This window comes from Oreochromis niloticus, linkage group LG22, assembly GCF_001858045.2.
Source record: "Oreochromis niloticus isolate F11D_XX linkage group LG22, O_niloticus_UMD_NMBU, whole genome shotgun sequence".
Classification (NCBI taxonomy): domain Eukaryota; kingdom Metazoa; phylum Chordata; class Actinopteri; order Cichliformes; family Cichlidae; genus Oreochromis; species Oreochromis niloticus.
Window position 1 is genome coordinate 11,773,406 of NC_031985.2, and position 20,521 is coordinate 11,793,926.

At 40.3% G+C, this 20,521-nt stretch overlaps 1 protein-coding gene across 1 annotated transcript; it reads right to left on the reverse strand.

Annotated features, from left to right (window-relative positions):
• Positions 1-66: 66 nt before the first annotated feature.
• Positions 67-19,368, reverse strand: slc9a1b (solute carrier family 9 member A1b). The gene is made up of 12 exons (XM_003447282.5): positions 18,759-19,368; positions 9,559-10,019; positions 8,906-9,156; positions 7,838-8,055; positions 6,604-6,800; positions 6,192-6,281; positions 5,994-6,064; positions 5,452-5,625; positions 4,906-5,014; positions 4,675-4,770; positions 3,442-3,514; positions 67-2,673 (listed from the first exon to the last, which is right to left on the reverse strand). The coding sequence occupies exons 1-12, from the start codon at positions 19,018-19,020 to the stop codon at positions 2,420-2,422; spliced, it is 2,256 nt and encodes a 751-aa protein (XP_003447330.1). The 5' UTR covers positions 19,021-19,368; the 3' UTR covers positions 67-2,419.
• Positions 19,369-20,521: the final 1,153 nt, after the last annotated feature.

The following is a 20,521-nucleotide window of genomic DNA, read 5'->3' on the forward strand; positions in this document are numbered from 1 at the left end:
GTTTGAATCAAATAAAATCAGCAGTAAGAAACTTTTATTTAAGACAGGAATTAACACTTTCCCTTATGATTTCAACATTTTTTATTTTTGCAAAATATACATATAACAATATGTAATATAAAGAACATTACATCTGGTAAAAGCACAAAAAGCAAAAACACTTTTAAGGCAAATGTGTGCAGGCAGCAAAAGCTCAGGCAGTCCAGTCTCTTAAACACTGACAGGTCTTGGAGCATGCTCAGTTAACAGGAACACACACACAAAAAGAGCTTTGTTTACAAAACATGGAAACATCACCAACACCTTGTTCGGTTTGACAAGAGCTGAAAACACTTTAGCGTACAAAAAAAGCCACATTGTCAACTGTGGAGCACGTATTAGTCATACAAACACAGCGTCTGTCGAACTCCCTGAGAAAACACTGATCAGGCATGCAGCGACAGCTGTGGAGATAAACACAGCGCTAAGCTTGTCCACAAATATCTGCAGCTCATTTTTTAGTTTTAAGCTCGTTAAAGGCCCTTGATCACCAGATCGGTCTTTTCTTTAACAACATGAAACTTCAAGCAGTGCGAACATATTTACAATACAACATTTATGCATCTGATGCAGGAATTTTGTAAAGGCTGATGTGAGTGTGACTCGGGAACAATACAGATTGTTTTTTTTAAAGCAAAAGAATCTGTTTTGATAGCTGTTTTTCTCAATTAGAGAAATTTTGCCAAGATATGTCAAAGCGGAACTTTTAAGGCCACACACTGTGCCACATAATAAACCTGATTATAGCGTCTAGCTTGATGCATGTAGAGCAGAACAGATCTGGCTGACCGTGCAGCTTTCAACGTGTGAAAACGTTTCGATAAAGTGCACTCGTCTTCCTTTTGTGGTCATGTTGGTGTTACATAGCAGGAAAGATTAACGTAGAACTAAAATTATCTCTAGATTTAGATAACCTGTTTGAATCATGAAGATGTGAAATAATAAAGCAAGAAATAATGCCCTCTGTAGCTGGGCAATTATTTTTTAGCAAGGTGATCGCGATAGGGATCTCTTTTTGGACTTTTGCCTTAGGCTTATTAAAACTCAAAGCTATAGCTCAGGTAAACACTTTCAGAATACTTCCTTTAGACTTAAAGAGAGGTTAATGTGGGTCTTTATATAGATTATTATGGAGTATGTTTAATCATCCTGTTTGATTGAAATCAAAACAGTCTATATGTGCGAGTTTGAATGTACACTGAAAATACTGACTAAGTCATGAAAACATTAGTTTTGGATGTTTTACTTCAGTCTCATGTTTGGATATAGCTTGTTTTTATAATAAGTGCTGCTCTCACATTGATCAGCAGTCAGGAGGAGAAACTCCACGTGAACCAGGTTCAGGGAGGTGCAGCTATCTGCACGGTGCGACTGGACAAAACACAAACTGTGGAAGAGAAAATGACATGCAACAATGGTTTCTAAACACATGTGGAGTGACATGAGGTGAGTGAAAAAGAAGTGCTCAGTGCATCATGGGAAGACCCCCAGCAGCCTGACTCTATAGCAGCATATCTAAGAGCTGGTTCAGCCTCACCTGATCCAGCCCTAACTATAAGCTCTATCAGGAAAGTTGAGTCTAATCCAATCTAAGCTTCTGATTCTACTTCTAGAAACCACAAGTAATCCTGCAGTTTGAGAGCAATGAGCTCTGAGAAGATAATATGATACTATGAGGTCTTATTTTGGGAACTGTATGTGAAGAGAAATATTTTAAATCCAGTTCTGGATTCAACAGGGAGCCCATGAAGGGAAGTCAATATGGGAAAAATGTGAGCTCTATTTCCCCTGTCATTACTTTATGGTAATCCATCCAATAGCTGAAGAGATATTTTAGTTAAAACAACTACAATAAAAAAAGTCAATCTCATGGTGGTGCCAGAGGAGAAGTTTATGAAGGCTTTAAGTTGTGAGGATTCAACCTCTGGGCACCATAGATGAACAAAACGTCATGGCAACCCATCTAAAGGTTGTTTAGATGTTTCAGTCTGTGATAAATACCACAGACAGACAAACACTGACAGCCAACGCTGTTTATCAGCTGGGCTTTACCTCATTATGTTTCTTATCTGTGCTTTCAGGCAGGAGACTCCACCCGTCTGGTGCTTCAAGCTCATTGAAACAAATGCTTTGGCTTGAGGCGCATGTTAAAATTCAAAATGCTGAAACTTCAGGCGGGTATAAAAACTTCAAATAAGAAATGTCCTCTGCAGCACGCTTTGGCAATTCTGCATGTTGCATGATAAAAAAACATGTTATGAACGTATGGAACAAAGATTGCATAATCTTACATCACAAATATACAACAATTTAAATGATAAATATCAAGCTTTGCTAAAGCTCTTTTGTCTTCAGGCCTCTCCTGTAAAATGTGCTTCACTCATGGCAGGAAGGTGCTGTCCTCGTCATCCTCCGGGTTTGGACCGGGGTCACTGAGGCAGCGTGATACTTTCAGCTGATCCCCTTGGTCGTCCTGCTCTTTTGGCTTCAGCTCGGCGTCCCTGTTGGCCCTCGGCGTGCTGCTCTGATCAGGCTTCTCGGGGGTCTCCTTCAGCTCGCTGACATCATCAGCACAGCTGGGAGAAGCCCGGCCTCGGGGACTCTCGCTGTCATCGTAGGTGTACACTTTGTGCTCTGGAGAATAAAGGCAGCGGCTCATTAACAGTTTAACACCATCTACGCCTTTAATTTAGATTTGGTTAATTAGGAACACCAGCACCAGTTATACTGTAAAATAATTTAGAGCATGCATATTCACTTACACACAGAAATTATTGTTTTAGGATAGGAAAGGATTAAAAAGAAAAATTATTGCAGTGAAAATAACACAAAAATAAATAAATTAAACAGATTTTTACTTTTAATAGTTTATATCGTCCTTTGCTTCTATTTATAAATGACGCACTTATTAATCTTTACTATTAATCAAAATGTTAAAATATTATTTTTTGGAGACTTTCAGGCTTTTACTCATGTGGGTGGAAATATTATTTAAATTAATTTTAGAAAAATAACTTCATTATTAAACATAAGTAAACAGAAATCACAGTTTAATATCGCACATTTGTACAGTTATTAAAAATGTGCAACCTCATCCACTTAATCAAATTTTCCTCTAGGTGTAAATGTTTATAATAATCTGGTTATTCCAGTTTAAAATCCTAAGCCGTTCTTGTAGCTAAATACGATACCCAACACAGTATAATATGATTAGAAAAGATCCAGGGCAGACACAGTGGAAGACAAAAGGTATCCTTTAATCGATCCCCACAAGACTCATTCTGTTTAATGCAAAACATTTGCATCATTGAACAGGACATATCCTGTGTGGAAAAGAAAAGTATTGTATTGATTGATGCATTGCATTTTAAAATCATGCTTTAAACTGGCTCTTAGACTGACCTGGTTGAAAAAATACTTTTCTCACAGGGGGCGTCTCCTGGCGGTTTGCAGGGACCGTGAGGTAGTGACTCATCTGTAAGAGAAGCATAACAGAGTTTAAAGAATGACTTTACAAGAAGTCACACCCAACAACGGAACGAAGCACTTTAGACAGTATTGATTCTCATCCACAGCAAAACACAAGGATGGAGGGATCTAATGGGTCCTGAAACGATTCTGGTGCAGGATGGAGAGTCCTCTGACCGTCTGGTAAACACCTTTGTTACACTTTGGTTCGATTTCGAGAGGTTCAGTCACTTTTAAACTCAGCACCAGGACATTTTAAAGAAGCTCTCAGAAGTTTCTCTCAATGCAAAGATCCCTTTCTGCAGGGTTTGGCTATGCATTTGAGCATTTGATTAAAAAAAAAATCTACCAGTTATGATCAAATAAAACCACAATTTACAAACTTGGCTGGAAAAGATAAAAAAATTCTATTTGGATACTGTTTGGTCACTGCCGAGCTTTCCTTTGGAGCTGGTTAAAACCTCCCTTATTGTTTTGAATGTGCTGTAAAATAAAATTGACATTGACAAAAATAGTTTTCCCCCCACTGTCTGTCTCTGTGTCTCCTCTCTGCCTTCAGCTCTGCCTGCTGAGGAGTTTTTGAACTTCTCCTTCATATTTAATGTTGTTTCTGTGTAACAACTTGTATCTGGTACTTGATTCTGTTCATCTGGACGCAGAGTTCTAGGAGGGAGAAATATTTATCACTCATATCAGTGACTTCAGTCTGAAACATTTCTCCCTCCTAAAACTCTGCGTCCAGATGAACAGAATCAGCTTCCTGAGATTTCATTATCTGTATTACTTAGAATGCATCAAGACACATCCTTCGAGTATCTTTTTTTTTTAAAATTTATATTTTTATTTTTAAGTTTTCACTTCAAGTATCTTTAAAGGAAAGCTTGTATCTGGTACTCTATTTGATAAAAAAAATAAATGTATCTGAAAATATCCTCATTTTACTTTTACTGCCTAAAATCTTCACACAGTTCTGCAAATCAGCATTTTATATTAGCCCAAATTACCTTTTTAACTCTGCAAGTTCTCTGATTTTAACTCTTTGACATTAAAAACGTGGTAGTCAGGGAACAAAAAAATAAAGCTTCAAACTAGATGCACAAAAAGTTGGACAGATCTGAAATGTTCTAATTTGTTTAAGTCGACAGCTTTAGAGTTGTTTAAACTCACCCTTCTCTCCATCTCCCTCTGCTTCCTGAAGCGAGCCTCGCTTATATTGTCCTCGAGCGGGTCGTTTAGCAGCTCATATCTGCTGTACGAGCGAAGCTGCAGAGGAGGAAGAAAGTATTAAATGCACATTTATTTTAAAAAGGATGGACCTTGTTTGCAACTCATGAACATGCATGTAAACATTCAGATTAGTCCAGTCCATCTCGAACAAGCCGTCGATGCCTTCCTCACCCTCTGTCGGGTTTTCTGCAGGTTGGCTCGCAGGAGCCTTCTGATCTCCTCCTCACGACTCTTTGAGATGGCTCGGCTCGGTTTGGGCGCCCCTTTGGTCGGAACGTTTCTGTTTGGAAACAGTGAACAAATTTAAAGTGCAGAACCTGCATTAGTGTGATATTACTCACAGCTTATACTTTTTTAAAGCCATTCAGTTAGATTTTAATGTGCCTAACACAGAAAACAAGCACAAAGTGTATCCACTGAGGGGGAGAATTGATGACTTGTTATGTAGAGGATCAGCAGCATCAGTGTTTGTGGTGGCATCTGACTTTACTTATAATTAAAAACTTCCTGAGATGTGATTTTTTTTTTTAACCTGAGCTTTATGCTGGGGGAAAAAAAAAGACCTCCATCCTCCACAAAATAAATCTGGAATAAGAGTTAGTTCACCAAAAAAATACAGGTATGTCCGGGTTACTCAGTAATTCACTTCAATACTGTTTTTGGGGAATAGCTCATGCACAGAAAGCAGTTCTTGCAGGACTTGCTTCTGACACTTACCGGATGGAGACGGTCGACACAATCGTGGGCAGCTTGGCAGCGCTCCCGCTCTCCACCATCATCATCGCCTGTTTCAGCTCCATCTTATTGTAGAAGGAGATGAGCTGAGGCTCGGTCGAGCGTTCTCCTGCGATCAGCCATCTCTTCACATAGGTCTTATTGAAGCGATTCAGCCTGTATACAGAAGAAAAAGTTATTTTTCTGTTTCATAAAAGGGGGATGCAGTAATTTGACTTTGCAGTCCTGTGAAAAACTGAGTGCACCCTTACTGTTTCCATAGGACTTAAGAGGATAAGTAGCAACCAGGTGCTGTTAATCAGATGTGCTTGAAGTTTGAGCACTTCTATCAACGCAGAGGTTTTGGCAGTTAGAGTTACTTGTGGATCTACAGACTACTGAGTCATGTTCATGTGTTTTACAGGACTGCACAGAGACCTGTGAAAACTTTCTTTTTCACACGGCTGCATAACAACTTGAGGGCTTCTTCTGAACTACAAAGATGGAGGCGATAGAGAGGATACATTAAGAAAGAAAATACATACTTGTCCTTCCAGTGATGATGTCCATAATGACCACAGATGTCTTCAATTCCTGTGAGGAGATGATCCAGGAACTGATGGCAAAATTAGTTTAGAGAAGGTGTTACTTATACATCTTATTGTATTCTGTAACCCCATCCCTCTCATATATGAACAAGGACTGATGTGTTTTCTTATACATGAAGTGAATGAAATTGTCACCTGTGTGTGGATCTCCTCGTTAATTGATTCTTTGCTCTCTTTCTTTTTCTTCACAGCTAGGAGCTCCACCAGGGGCCTGATCGTCATTCCCTGAAGAAAAAAAGAGAAATTAAGTTTTAAAAAACATACTGCACGTTTATTTTAGACATATAAACACACTCACATAACAGTACCCATTAAAAATACTGATCACTATAATTACTGAAATGGATACAGATGGTTGGAAGCCACAGCAACTTACCACCAGAGGCCAGTCAAGAGGAAAAAATGTGTCCGGGAAAAACATTAAACATAAAAGCAGACAACTAATACACGTCTCTTTCCTTTATGTCCAGCCTCACATGCAAGCCTTTTCCTTTGCCATGTTGTTTTTGTCATACACCTAAATTCCAAGTACTCGTGTTATTCCCACCTGCACGAAGACAGTGAAGAAGATGACGGTGATGATGGCAGTAAGGAACAAGTTCTTGATTTCATCATTGTCCAGCAGGAAACCCAGTGAGAAGGCTATGGCACCTCGCAGGCCACCGTAGGCAATAATGAACTGGTCCTTTTTGGTCAGTTTCACAATACGGAATTTATTGATGAAGGCCGTAAGCCCGATGACTCCTGAGACACACGGAAAAAAAAGAATGGATTTATACAGAACAGGTTTTCATCTGTCACTATGTGAGTTTAGACGACCTTTTACATTTTTAGTTGTTTTTCTACTGGGTTTAATCTATTAATTCATGTCACGAATTCATTATCAATATGATCATCAGTTTCCCTTTATTGGGTCTCTACACTTAACTGGTTATTGAATTTCACCATTGGATTTTCCCATGAGGAAAAACGTAGAGGTGCAAGATTCCGTTTTGCTCAGGCAGCAATGCAATCATGGCTAAAAAACAGTATCGATCAAAGCCACCACCCACTGATTTGAGTGTTAAAGCCTTAAAGTTAGTGTTTTGATCTATTCATGTTATTTCTTTGGAGCCAGAAGTGACCCTACTTGAATGAAAGGGTGAAGTTTTACAGTCATGGCCAAAGGCTGTGGAAGCACTGCCAAAACTAAACTTTGATTTACTTGCCTATAAAAAAATTTGGAACTTATGAAATGCTTGTGATTGTTCTCCACTATATCATAAAAAACACAAAGAAGAATAATTTAAATAAAAAATAAACATTAGGAACACTGCCAAAACCCTTTGCTCATGACTGTAGACCTGATTAAACCAGGTCAGGGTAAGCACGGCAGGCAGTGCTTGACCACTGAAATCTAAAACGCAACATCAACTAAAACCAAAGCAACCTCTTTCCTCTAACAGCGCTCTGTCACGAAGCAGAACTAACCTTGCTTGGTTTTGATCACGCTGTAATCTGTACTGCGTTTCAATTACATGGGAGCCTCTGGGTCCCATTAACATAGAGTATAACTCGTCAAATGGCGAGGGCAACAGCCTTTTCTAGATGTCTGCATATTGTGGATAAACCGCTGGCATTTGACAGGAAACTGATGGGAAACCAGCGTGTTAGACAAGCTGCTCCTAGCTCCGCTTTCGCTGCACTTTCAGATTAGCATATATTACTATACAATGTTTATTGTGTTGCTAATAGGCAAGAAACAGAGAACTTCCTGGTTTATTGTGTTTTATTGTACTGACCCAGCACTCTGGAGACCAGACAGAAGATCACCGTGAAGATGACAAAGATCCAGTTCCAGGTGTGAGGACCTGCCACTGTGGAAACCCCGAGGAAAATGAAGATGAGTGTGTCGCTCACACTGCTCCACATCTTCAGGAAGTATTTGACGGTAGTGTAAGACTTGTGGGAGATGTTGGCCTCAACATATGGCCGCATAATCACGCCACAAGCAATCAAACTGTTTGGCAAGGAAAAGAAGGAAAGAAGCAGTCAACATAATGAGGTTTGATAGAAGTTTCTCTAAAGTTAGGGTTATTGGATTATGTAATGTATGATTTCAGCTGTGCCACTGTAACCAAGACAAAAACCTAAGAGTCTGTCATGGTTTTATCGGCACAAACTGTATATAAAGAAGGATAAAGCATCTTCTAAAGCTACCAGACGTAGAGGAGTAAAGGGGCCACCATCTTTAAGCTGCACATGTAGTCAAGAAAACAGACAGCTGGGTGGTTCTGTTGGCTTAGTGTCAAGAACAGTGTAGGCGACAGGATCTCAGTATCAAATATCCACCCACGGTGCCACTAGTGGGCAAATTTGATTTCAACCACAACTACAGCAGCAGAACAACAGGGCTGTAACCCACAGTTGAAATAATTCGACTTAAATCCAGGGGAACGGTTATATTATCCTTCTTTATACACAGTCTAACTTCCCAGCAGCCCCTGGTTTGTGAGTAAATTCACAGTTATTAGTGCAAATATGTGACTATGCTGTTAATGGCTGGTATGTTTTGTAATAAATAAAAATGACATTTTTACCTAACCGCTAACTGATATTTGCTAAATAAATATATAAAAAAATAGCTTGATAATTAATGTTTTATCAAGTTTACAATATGACAAAGGAGAGAGATTTTAATTAAGATACATTTAATTTAGTTACATTTTTAATAAATTTGCAAAAATGTTTTCACTTTCTCATTAGGAAATATTAACACTAGTGAATTATATCTGATACAGAGTTTTTGTGAGTTTGAGACTCAAACCTTTTTATCTTGAAGCTCAGAGACCGAGGGCTCGTCTACTTACGACATGATCCCTGACAGGTGAAAGATCTCCGCTGAGAGGTAAGCCATGTAGCTGTAGAGGAAGACGAACAGCGGCTCGATGACGCGCGAGTATGAGGTGAAGCGGGACGTAAAAGCTCCCACGATGCCGTAGATGACGCCCACCATGACACCTCCCAGGGAAACCACGAAGAAAGAGATGACGCCGAGGATGGCGCCGGTCACGGTAATCGTCTGCTCGTGAGCAAATTCCTTAAACAGGTGATACAGGACCTGGAGCAGAAACAGGGTTGTTTGTGTTTGCTTTAGGTTTTGTTCATGGTTGTTTCATGGACCTAAAAAATGGATTTTATCTTGCTAATTTCATTATTTAATGGGTTTATTACCTGATCAGCAGAAAATTTATAGTTCAGAAACTTTCTCAAGTGAAAATTTATACACGTAAAAAAATTTCCTTTCCTCCTTAATTGAGAGATTTCCTCTTAGTCTTTATTTCTTTCTCTACTTTTCTGTATCTATAGACTATTTTTAGTGTTAACTGGATATAACAACACTTCAAAGTTTGTTTGTTTTTTACTATATTTTAACATTTTATAGAAAAGTAATTAATTCACATTAAAAAGAAGGAGTTTAATTATAATATATTTACTATTTGAGAATGCAAACTTTGCTCACCACAGTGACGGCATCATTGAGGAGCGACTCCCCGAACACGAGGATGTGCAGCAGCTCATTAATGTGGATCTCCTCGAACACGGCCAGCACGGACACGGGGTCCACGGCCGAGATGATGGAGCCAAACAGCAGGCAGGACAGCAGGTCTACGTGAGCCAGCTCGGCCGCATCAATCTGACAGACGGCGTACATCATCCCACCGATGAAAAAGACGTTCCACAGTGTCCCCACCACTGCAAACATCAGGATGGTGCCAATGTTCTCGGTGAAGGAGCGCATGGGCAGGAAGTAGCCCGCATCCAGGATGATAGGAGGCAGCAGGTACAGGAAGAAGAGATTGGAGTCAAGGACGGGGGGTTGTTCTCCAGTCGCTTTGATGATGCCACCCACCAGCAGGCCAACAAAGATCAGCAGACAACTCTCCGGCACGATGTGAGACACAGTGGGGATGATGTGAAAACCTGCAGACACACCATAATCAAATTTAACACAATCATTAAGAAAAAATACCAAAGACTCCCTGGACTGAATGTTTGAAATGTGGAGTTGTCCTCTCTTCTCTGTTTTGTTGTTAAAATTAATTGAAAATATATTTTTTGACAATACTAATAAATTACTTTTCAATATGGCGAATGTTCTTAATACTAAAATCATTAGCAGTTAATGATTGCCTGATATGGAACCCACGGAAATCACTTTCAGTTGATGCTTGTTTCTGCCTTCAGTTTTGTATTTAAGAACTTGAAAGCTGCTCTGTTGAGCTCAGGTCAGGTGACTGAGTTGGCCATCCCATTTCATTAGTTGAGAAACTGGGTTATCTGCAGTATGCTTTGGGTCATTATCCATTTGAACCATAAAGCGCTGTCTGATCAGTTTCTCTGAGCAGAGAGTAGAGCCCTGTATACTTCACAATTCATCCTTCTACTTCTATCAGGAGCCACATTATCAATCAACATTGGTGGTCCGGTTCCACTGGCAGCCATACATGCCCATACAATACCACTGGCTCCGCTATGTTTGACAGATAATGTGGTGCACTTCAGCATCACTTATTACTTTCCATTGCCATACTATTATCTTCCCATCATTCTGGTTAAAGTTAACCTTGGTTTAATCTCTCACTCTTTTAAATACTTTATGACAAAGTCTTGTTCTTCAGTGTAACCAGTGGTCTGCACCTTGTTATAAATCCCCTTTGAATGCATTTCCATTCCTGAAGGCGTCTCTTAATTGTATACTGGACCAATGACACACCTGCCTCCTCAAAAGTAACTTGTTCCTGAGTTGGTCGGTGCATTCATTAATTTTAACAATGTACCACAATGTTGACCTGGCCATTTCTAAAGTCACTGCTATCATTGCATTGACATCTCTCTGGACCTCATATTAAGACGTCCAGTGAAGAGCTAACAAATGAAAGTTTAACACTTGGGATCAACTCCAGAACTTTGATCTACTTAATTTGTCATAAAATAATACAAGAACAGGCTTCACCTGCTTATGAAACTGACTGTCAGCCATAGTTTACATTTTGAGCCTAAAATAGGGGACTGAGTATATTAAACACCTTAAATTAAAGTTGAAATTCTTCATTTATTGTTTGATTTAAAACCCACTGTGGCGGCAAAACTATAAAAAAATGATCATCACCTAAAAACTCCTGGGCCTAACTGTAGATCATTTTAAGACTCCAGCTTCTTTAACATGAATTCCTGCTTTTCTCTTTCTTATCACAGAAAATTAACCTAAAGTTAAATCTGGGTCCCAAACATTTGTCAGAAAAACTAGCAAGTCAAAGACCTTGCCACAGACATTTTCACAGCAATTTCCTGATGTTTTAAATGAAAATGAATCAATTAAACAAGCACATAATTATCAGATTAACTGCTAATTAATATAGTTATTAGCCTTTATGTCAAAAATCAGAGCATACCTCGCAAAACTCACATAGAAAACTTTGTTAGTGCAAGCAAACGTCAGAGAACTATCTACCCATCATCTGCAAAGGAATGTTCTAAAAATCCATTAGATACATTAACGTTGTGTTTAGAGTTTATATTTCCTGTTCGATCTCTGTGTGCATTAGTAGTACATGATGATAACGGACGTTCGTGAATTAACGTCTGTATGAAACATAAAACTCATTGCAGGAGTTCCTGTGTCTGCTGTGGCTGAACAAACAGGACACCTTTCAAAACAGAGCTTCATTTACTTAACCTTTATATAGTTTATAGTTTTGCACTATCAGTCTTTATTTCATGTTATTGAAATGGAAGCACAGCAGTTGCAACTAACCATCGTTAACATCCTGTTAAATCTGCTTTTATACATCAGTTACAGGAAGTCCTCAAAATATCAGGCAGCAAAGCACGTAGGAAAATCCCCATACTGGTTATTTCTGTCTTCTAAATTACTTGAAGTAACAAAATATACAAGTAATGTGTGTATCTTTTAATTTTTTGAGCATTTTTTGTACATGAAAACATGTAAATCACATTTTAGCTAAAAATTTAGAGCAGACATTCACGTTTCTGCGTGTGTTGCACCTTTTAAACATGTCAGGTGAACACATTTAAAAGGACAGTTTCCTGAAGACCATTTTTATAGTTTCACCTCCACTTGTGGGGTTTCATAATGGTTGACAAATATATGAATAAACCATTTATCAAAACATTATATGTGGCTCATAAATGGTGCCTTAGAAGAAACCTGGATAGAAAGCACCTTGGAGAGCCTGAGAGATCAAACTGAACCAATTACCACTCTGGATTAAAAATTGGACTTTCTCCCTGGAGGATCATGGGAGAAAGTATCATTAGGATTAAATGGGACCTGCACTCACTGGCCACTTTATTAGATTCAGCTTCTCAATAATACAATCAGCCCACTGATCCATTCAGCCAATCACATGGTAGCAACTCAATGTATTTATGCATGTGGAGATGGCTAAATACACTGAAGCATTGGAAAGGGGAGGAAAGGAGGTTTAAGTGACGCTGTGATCTCCAGGGTTTACAGAGAACGGAGAGAAAAAGAGAAAATATCCAGTGAGCGGCAGTTCTTTGGTTACAAATGCCGTCCTGATGTCAGAGTTCAGAGTCACTCGAGCTTAGAAATGGCTCGGTGAGAACATAAAGGATATTCCCACTGCACACAATTATAAACAGAGTGCTTCAGTTATTTTAGGACAAAGCTGGACAGAGCATCTATTTCCTGTTTCCAAGTTGTTCCAAGTAATGCAGGAGACTATGTTGAATTTTATTAGAGAATTAAGTTATTATTATTATTATTATCATCATCATCATCATCATCATCATCATCATCATCATCAGGGTGATATTTTAGCCATTTATTAAAGATAGATGTTCCTCTTGTTGGGATTTAGAGATTCTTTTATTGCTGCCATATAATCTGCCTTATGATAAATGCATTAATAACATGTTCTACAGTATTATTTTATCAGTAATATTGTTTACAGGGTTCATATTGCATTGAATATGTTTGTCATCACATTCATTCTATTCACAGGTTGAGTTCATTCTATACACATTGCATATCTGTGCTTGTTTAGAGTTGATGTTCTATCCAAAAGGGTTTTAAGCTTCACTGGTGAGAGTGTCCAGGTGATACATGTTGAGGGAAGATGAGAACATAGCAGGTTAATTGCATGCATGCTTACAATACACATAAATCTAGTAGCAGGCCTGAGCGAAGGCCCAAGTGTCTTCTGCTTCTTATTTGAGACCTGCGCCAATTCAGTCTACTTAGTGATTGATGACAAGGGTCAATTATTAGCTTTTAACGGCCCTGAAGCTTGAAGTTATTACCTTAAAAGGAAGGTGTTATCAAAAAGAGAAGTTATATGTCTGTTCATAGTTATCAGAGATGTACCAGATGTACCCTTGTCTGTAAACAATGACTGGACATAATGTGTTTTTGACCTGTATTGACGTGTATGTGGGGGTGTGATCCTCTATGCTATAAAACCAGAACTCAGTGTATTTTTGTCAGAGCAAATAAGCCATATGCTGACGGTTGTTCTCCGTTGTCAATAAACTCATCGTTTGATTGCACTTTTCTGGGCCTCCGTCGTTTGTTGTCTGGTCTACAGTTGATCGATCTCGCTTCACTCTGTTATAGCTAAAGGTCCAGATGCAGATAATAATTAAGAAGAAAACAAAACAAAATTATAATCCTGGTGGATGATTTCCTCACAATCTGGCAACCCAGTGACTCTATTGTTACCATTTTAGTATATATATATTTTAAAGCATAAATAAAATACCATAAAATGTGCATCAGTTTCTGTTTGTATCTGCTTTTGATTTATAAAACCTGTAAGTTATCTACTTTAAGATTTCAAAACAACAAAGTTGAACACAAGCAGTGAGTGTGCAAACTGATCTTCTGCTCTGTGAAGCTGCAGGCCTCCCTACAACTACTGTAGCTCTTTCTTAGGACATTTTCAACACAGAAAAAGATCCATTGTGACTTTTTTGTTGCTATATTATCCACCATGTTAAATGTCTAAAACATATGGTGTTTTGCGGCGACTCTGATTGGCTTTCTCAGTCTCTCCTGTGGGTTTCCATTGGCTGAGCAGGAACAGCGAGGTTCTTTAGCGTCTTATCTGTTTGTCCAGCTGTTGTGACCGAGGGCCTGTCCGTCTTCCTGTCCTAATGCACTGCTTGATAACAAAGATCTCAGTGTGCAGAGTCAGGGAGGGGATGTGGGGGCGAGGGAGGCTTCAAGCAAAACCAGTGACTGCATAAACGTTCTTTACAGCAGCCTGGACCGCGGTCACATGTCGGGGAGACTGAATGGCAAAGCCTCTTTTAGCTTAGAGAGACGGCGTGAACAACAGGAGCACCAAGAATTTGCTGCATCAAGCTTAATATAGCGAATGTTACAGTATGCTGGATTAGTGAGATACGCAGCACTTTGGAGGCAACGCTTTATTAGAGTGTGTTTTTTTAGGGTCTATTATCTTACTTTTCAGACATTTTAATTCTTGGCCTCCAGAAGAGTAGCTTTGCATGAGTTACACCTCAAAGTAATCCTTATTTATCTCATATGGTACTTGGTGCAGCTCCTCAGCTCATTCTCTGTCTAAAACAAACTGTTTTAGCTTTCTTCTCATTTGCCATCTTTCACAAACTGGAACCTTAAATGTGGGTGGGGCCTCTGTGCTCACAATTCTGTGTGCCTAACATGACCATATTAGCATATCGCACAGGTGTCGAACTCCAGGCCTCGAGGGCCGGTGTCCTGCAGGTTTTAGATGTGTCCTTGATCTAGCACAGCTGACTTAAATGGCTAAATTACCTCCTCAACATGTCTTGAAGTTCTCCAGAGGCCTGGTAATGAACTAATCATTTGATTCAGGTGTGTTGACCCAGGGTGAGATCTAAAACCTGCAGGACACCGGCCCTCGAGGCCTGGAGTTCGACACCCCTGGGATATCGGCTCTCTGTGGCATCATGCATCGCCAAAGAAAAAAAGAAAAGAAAAAAAAGTCTAAAATAGCATCCTGAATCCTGAGTTTCAGCTCACAGGGATTACCTTCACACACACTGACCTCATTATTGGAGACTTTGACCAAATTTTGACCCTAAAATCTGAATGTCAAAGAACAAATGGAGACTCATCAGACGAGACACTGGTCTTCCAATCTTTACCGTTTTGGCAATCACATGTGAAATGCACCCTCAGTTTCCTGTTCTTAGCTGACAGGACTAGGACCCGGTGTGGTCTCCTGCTGCTGTAGTTGCTTCATTCTGACTCTCAGTTTAAACTTCAGCACATCATCTCGATCATGCCTATGTGTCTAAATGCACTGAGTCTCTTCTAACATGCAAAGCTTGTTGTATACGTGTCAGTGCATTATAGATACTGTGCCAGTGTCATATTTTCCCCTTTAATGTCTAAAGGTGAAAAGTACAAGCGTGCACAACATCTCATTTGAATGCTTTGTTATTTCTGGCAATGAATTTTAAAAGTAACAACTGTCAGGTTCCTGGAATCTCTGCTTGCTACAAACAACAAAAACTCCAAAGACGAATACACAGTTGCTAACAGTTTAGATAAACAATGAATCATTTAAGTCTTTTCTTGGTGGGAGGAAATTCTTTGTTAGTAGCTTCACATATGAACATTTTTAAGTCTTTTTTAAGCTTCTGTAACAGCAAACTCAACATTTTTTAGGTTTTCTCTGTTACAAAGACAATAACAAATATTTTATTATGTTTAACTTGCAACAAATTAGCATTTAAAAGATTCAGTGATTGCATTTAACATTATTTTATTTAAAGTATTTTTAAGCTTTATTTGGTGCAACTACCAGATCATAAAGCTGACTTATGTTTTTCCGCATTATTCCATCATATATATACTGACCCTGTGGTGGATGCTCATATTAAGGTTCAAGTGATGAGGTCAGCCAAACCCACCTGGTGTCCAAACCCTTCCTCAGAGAGAGAGAAATCAGAAGAAGCTGGTTTAAACTGAGCATGAAGGGAGACACGGCTTGTTTTGACCCGTGAATTATGCAAAGCTACTCTAATAGAGTCCAATAATAAAATGATATAGAAGATGATGAGTAGAATATGTCCTCTTTAACAAAAGCAGCTGTCATTTATACTGAAACAGTTTTTCGCTTTGCAGTTGTTTATGATGGATTAACACGAGCTTACTGCGTGTTTTCTGTGTTTTCCATCAATACGTGAGCTTTCCGACAAGGAATAACAACATCCAGGACCACGTCTACAGCAATGTAAGGGGTGCATACAAGGCAGTGCCTCGCCCGAATTTTGGACAGTCCGACCACATTTCTGTGTTCCTCTATCCAGCATACAGGCAGCTCCTCAAACGAGCCCCCTGAGTAAGTAAAATTACTAAAGTTTGAAGTGAAGAGACTAATTCGGTGCTTCAGGACTGCTTCGGTGCTACAAACTGGGGTGTGTTTAAGACTGCTGCCATGAGAGAGGACAGTTCTGTGGATTTAGAGGAATATGCATCAGTGGTCACCAGCTACATCAGCACATGCAATGACAATATTGTCCCCACCAAGTGCTATAAAATCAGAAACCATGGTTGAACTGTGAGGTACGGTCCATGCTTCATGCACGCTCCATCGCATTTACCTCTGGTGACGCAGAGGGCTACAAAAAGGCCAGATATGACCTACGTAGATCCATCAGGGAAGCCAAGAGCCAGTACAGACTGAAGCTGGAAGGACACTACAACAACTCAGATTTCCAACACATGTGGCAGGGCCTGTAACACATCACTGATTTCCAGCAGAGGAGCAGCAGGGTCACAGCTGCAACACGCTACCAGACGAGCTGAATTCTATGCTCGCCTCGACACACTCAACACCAACCAACACAGAGGGATTGTACCAGCAGACGCAGCACAGAGCTCTTCACTCACTGTGACTTTGACTGAGGTATAGAAGGTTCTGAGGAGGACTAACCCCTGAAAAGCAGCCAGTCCTGACAACATCCCCGGCCGTGCTTTGAGGGTCTGCTCTTCAGAGCTGGCTGAGGTGTTTACACACATTTTCAACCTGTCCCTCACCCATTCAGCTGTGCCCACATGCTTCAAGTCCAGCACCATAGTGCCCCTCCCCAAGAAAAACAACATAACCTGTTTGAATGACAATGTTTCGAGAGGATAGTCATGTTCCATATCAAAAAAGTAATACTAGACCATTAGACCCTCTGCAATTTGCATATCGGAAGAATCGTTCGACCGAAGATGCCGTTAATGCAGCCGCCCACACAGCCCTCTCACACCTCATAAATAACGACACCTATGTTCGAATGCTGTTTATACACTACAGCTCAGCATCAGCACCATCATCCTAAACATACTGGTGGGAAAGCTCTATACTCTTGGACTGACACCTCTCCTCTGTCGCTGCATCCTGGACTTCCTCACAGGCAGACCCCAGGCAGTCAGAGTTGGTACCACAACATCAGGTACAAAGATAGTGAGCACAGGGACTCCTCAAGACTGTGTGCTTAGCCCACTCCTCTACACCCTCTTCATCTATGACTGCATCCCCTCCAAGAGCAACACCTCTATCATTAATTTTGCTGACGACACAACCATCGTCGGGCCGACTACTGGTGGAGAGGAGACTGCCTGCAGGGAAGAGGTGGCTCAGCTGGTGTCCTGGTGCCTGGAAAATAATCTCTCCTTAAATGCTGAGAAGACTATGATGACTATTGATTGATTATTGACCCGAGGATGAGGAGAGACCAGCACGCCCCACTATACATCAACGGGATTCAGGTGGAGAGGGTGAGACCTTCAAATTCATCAGCACCCACATCAGTGAGGCTCTCACCTGGACCCATAACACACGGCAGATCATCAAGAAGGCTCAACAACGACTCTTCTTCCTAAAGAAACTGGAGGTTAATCCAAATTTTCTCAAACTTCTCAGCAACTTTTACAGATGCACAGTGGAGAGCATCCTGACAACCAGGCTAAAAAACAGCTTCTAGCCACAGGCCATCAGGCTACTGAATCACTGACTATTGTCGAACTGTAATTATGCATAACTGTAAATTTGCAATTTTTGTACATATTTCTACATATACACCGTAATATTGCATACTCTGTATATATTATCACTGTGACAGTGTTGCAACTACTTGCACTTTAAATTCTGTTTGCACCCACATATAAGCTACAAGATCTACAAAGCACCGTTATACTTACTACTTTTTTAGTCATGTGAAGGGAACCTGCAAACTAAGAATTTCCTTGCTCTGCGTAACCATTTGTGTTTTGCCGTGTACATGACAATAAACTTCTTGAATCTTGAATTACTTTCAACACAAAGATAAAGAAAATAAACGGATAAAAAGAATGTAAATAAATGACTGAAACTTTAAAGAATGTGAAGACAGTGGATCCCTAAACGGTGATGCTCGTCTTCACTGGTGCAGACCAGCAGCTCTGAGGCTTCCTGCTTTGGAAATCGGTCAGCTTGCTTGTATCGGAGCACTATTTTAGTGCATCTACCCTTCATTTGCACCTTTATATTTGCATCTTCAATAGAACTTGCATAAATAAACAACAAAATAAACCTGGACTTTAAATCATTTCTGAAAACTGCCTGAGAAGTCAGCTTAGCTTAGAAGGGGGTATTTATTCATGTTGCATTGCTTCATTAGAGCGACACTCACCAAGTTTCATGAACAGGGCCAGGAGGATCCACAGAGAGATCTCAAAGGGCGTCCTAACATGTTCATAGTTGAAGGAGAGGACGGGGAAAGTCTTTTTATGAGCCGTGGAGTTTGCTTGGCTGTGGGAATCCTCTTGTATCGTTCCGGATGATTTTTCTGAAACAACATCATGACTCGCGAAGCCACGAGAGAAGAAAACGAGAAATGAAAGGCACAATAACCCTGTCAGTCGCAGAGTGGAGCTCCTCCGGAGTGGAGCCATTTTCAGCTGGTCTGAAGGATCGACCGCCGCTGCTGCTGTTGCTGCTGCTGCTCAGACCCGAGGAAGATGAGGATGAGGACAGGATGGGAAGAGAGCTTGGCGAGCCACGGAGAAGCGCGCACGTTTACGCACAAACTCTCCAGGCATGTTAAAATCACGCATAACGCTGTCTTCTTGCCATCAGCAGGAGGTTTTACAGGTGGTTTAAACCCACCTGAGTCTTCAGTTGATCTTGGTTATCTTTTCCCCCTTTAGTGTAACTCTAAGAAGTTACATTCATCAGATGGATTTCTATCTTGATCACACCCGCTCCTCTCTCTTCCTTCACGGGCTACTCGAAGCGAAGTGCCACCTGCTGGCGTGGAAGACCAAACCACAGTACTGCCCGCAACTTTTGGCACGCCCCTCATTTCTTTACACATTGCTAGGAAAAACAAAGAAATGGCTGTAAACACTGTATATACAGGAAAACAGTTTGTACAACAAAATATAAATTGTCGAGGGGGCAGCTCAAAACTTTTCCACAGTTCTGTATTATAATTTCACATTTTTAACATGTGATAGTTGTACGCAGTATAAACTAGTGTTGTACTGAGATTATGTTCATTCATTATTCATTATTATCAGGATGGCCTAAAAACTCGCTGAGAAGCCTTCAGTTAATCCAAAGTGCTGCAGCAAGAGTCCTGACAGGGACTAGAAAGAGAGAGCAGATTTCTCCTGTTTTGGCTTCCTGTTAAATCCAGAATTGAATTCAAAATCCTGCTCCTCACATACAAGGTCTTAAATAATCAGGCCCCATCTTATCTTAATGACCTTGTAGTGCCATATCACCCTATTAGAGCACTTCGCTCTCGCTCTGCACTATCACAGGGAGCTGTCTGCACCGCAGTCACAGACCGCAGCCTCCAGGCTGGGCACGCAGGAGGGAGGCAAAGAAGCCCCCCAGCCAGGCTGAGAAGACCCACAAAGCCCCAGCAGCCACGGTCGATCACAGCCCCAGTGCAGAGAGCCCCCTCCGAGGAAACACTGGAGATATGACCTAATAAGAATATAAACAGGATAAAGAGATAAAATAAATAAGAGTGGGATACAATATAAATATAAGTATAAACAGAGTAAGAAGATAAAAAATGAATAAGAATAAAATCAATAAATATTAGGTAAAAACTAAATTAATAATATAAATAGAATAACAGGATAGAATAAATAAGCATAAAATAAATAAACGTTAGTTAAAAGCTAAATTAAAAAGGTGGGTCTTGAGCCTCTTCTTAAAAACATGTACGTTCTCTGCGGCCCTGAGCTCCTCCGGCAGGCTGTTCCACAGTCGAGGACCATACCACTGAAAAGCTGCCTCTCCGTGAGTATGTGTCCTGACAATCAAAAGGCCAGTACCAGAGGACCTCAGGGTCCGCGAGGGTTCATATGGTAAAAGCAGATCTGAAAGATAAGAAGGCCCAAGACCATTAAGACATTTAAAAACCAATAAAAGAACTTT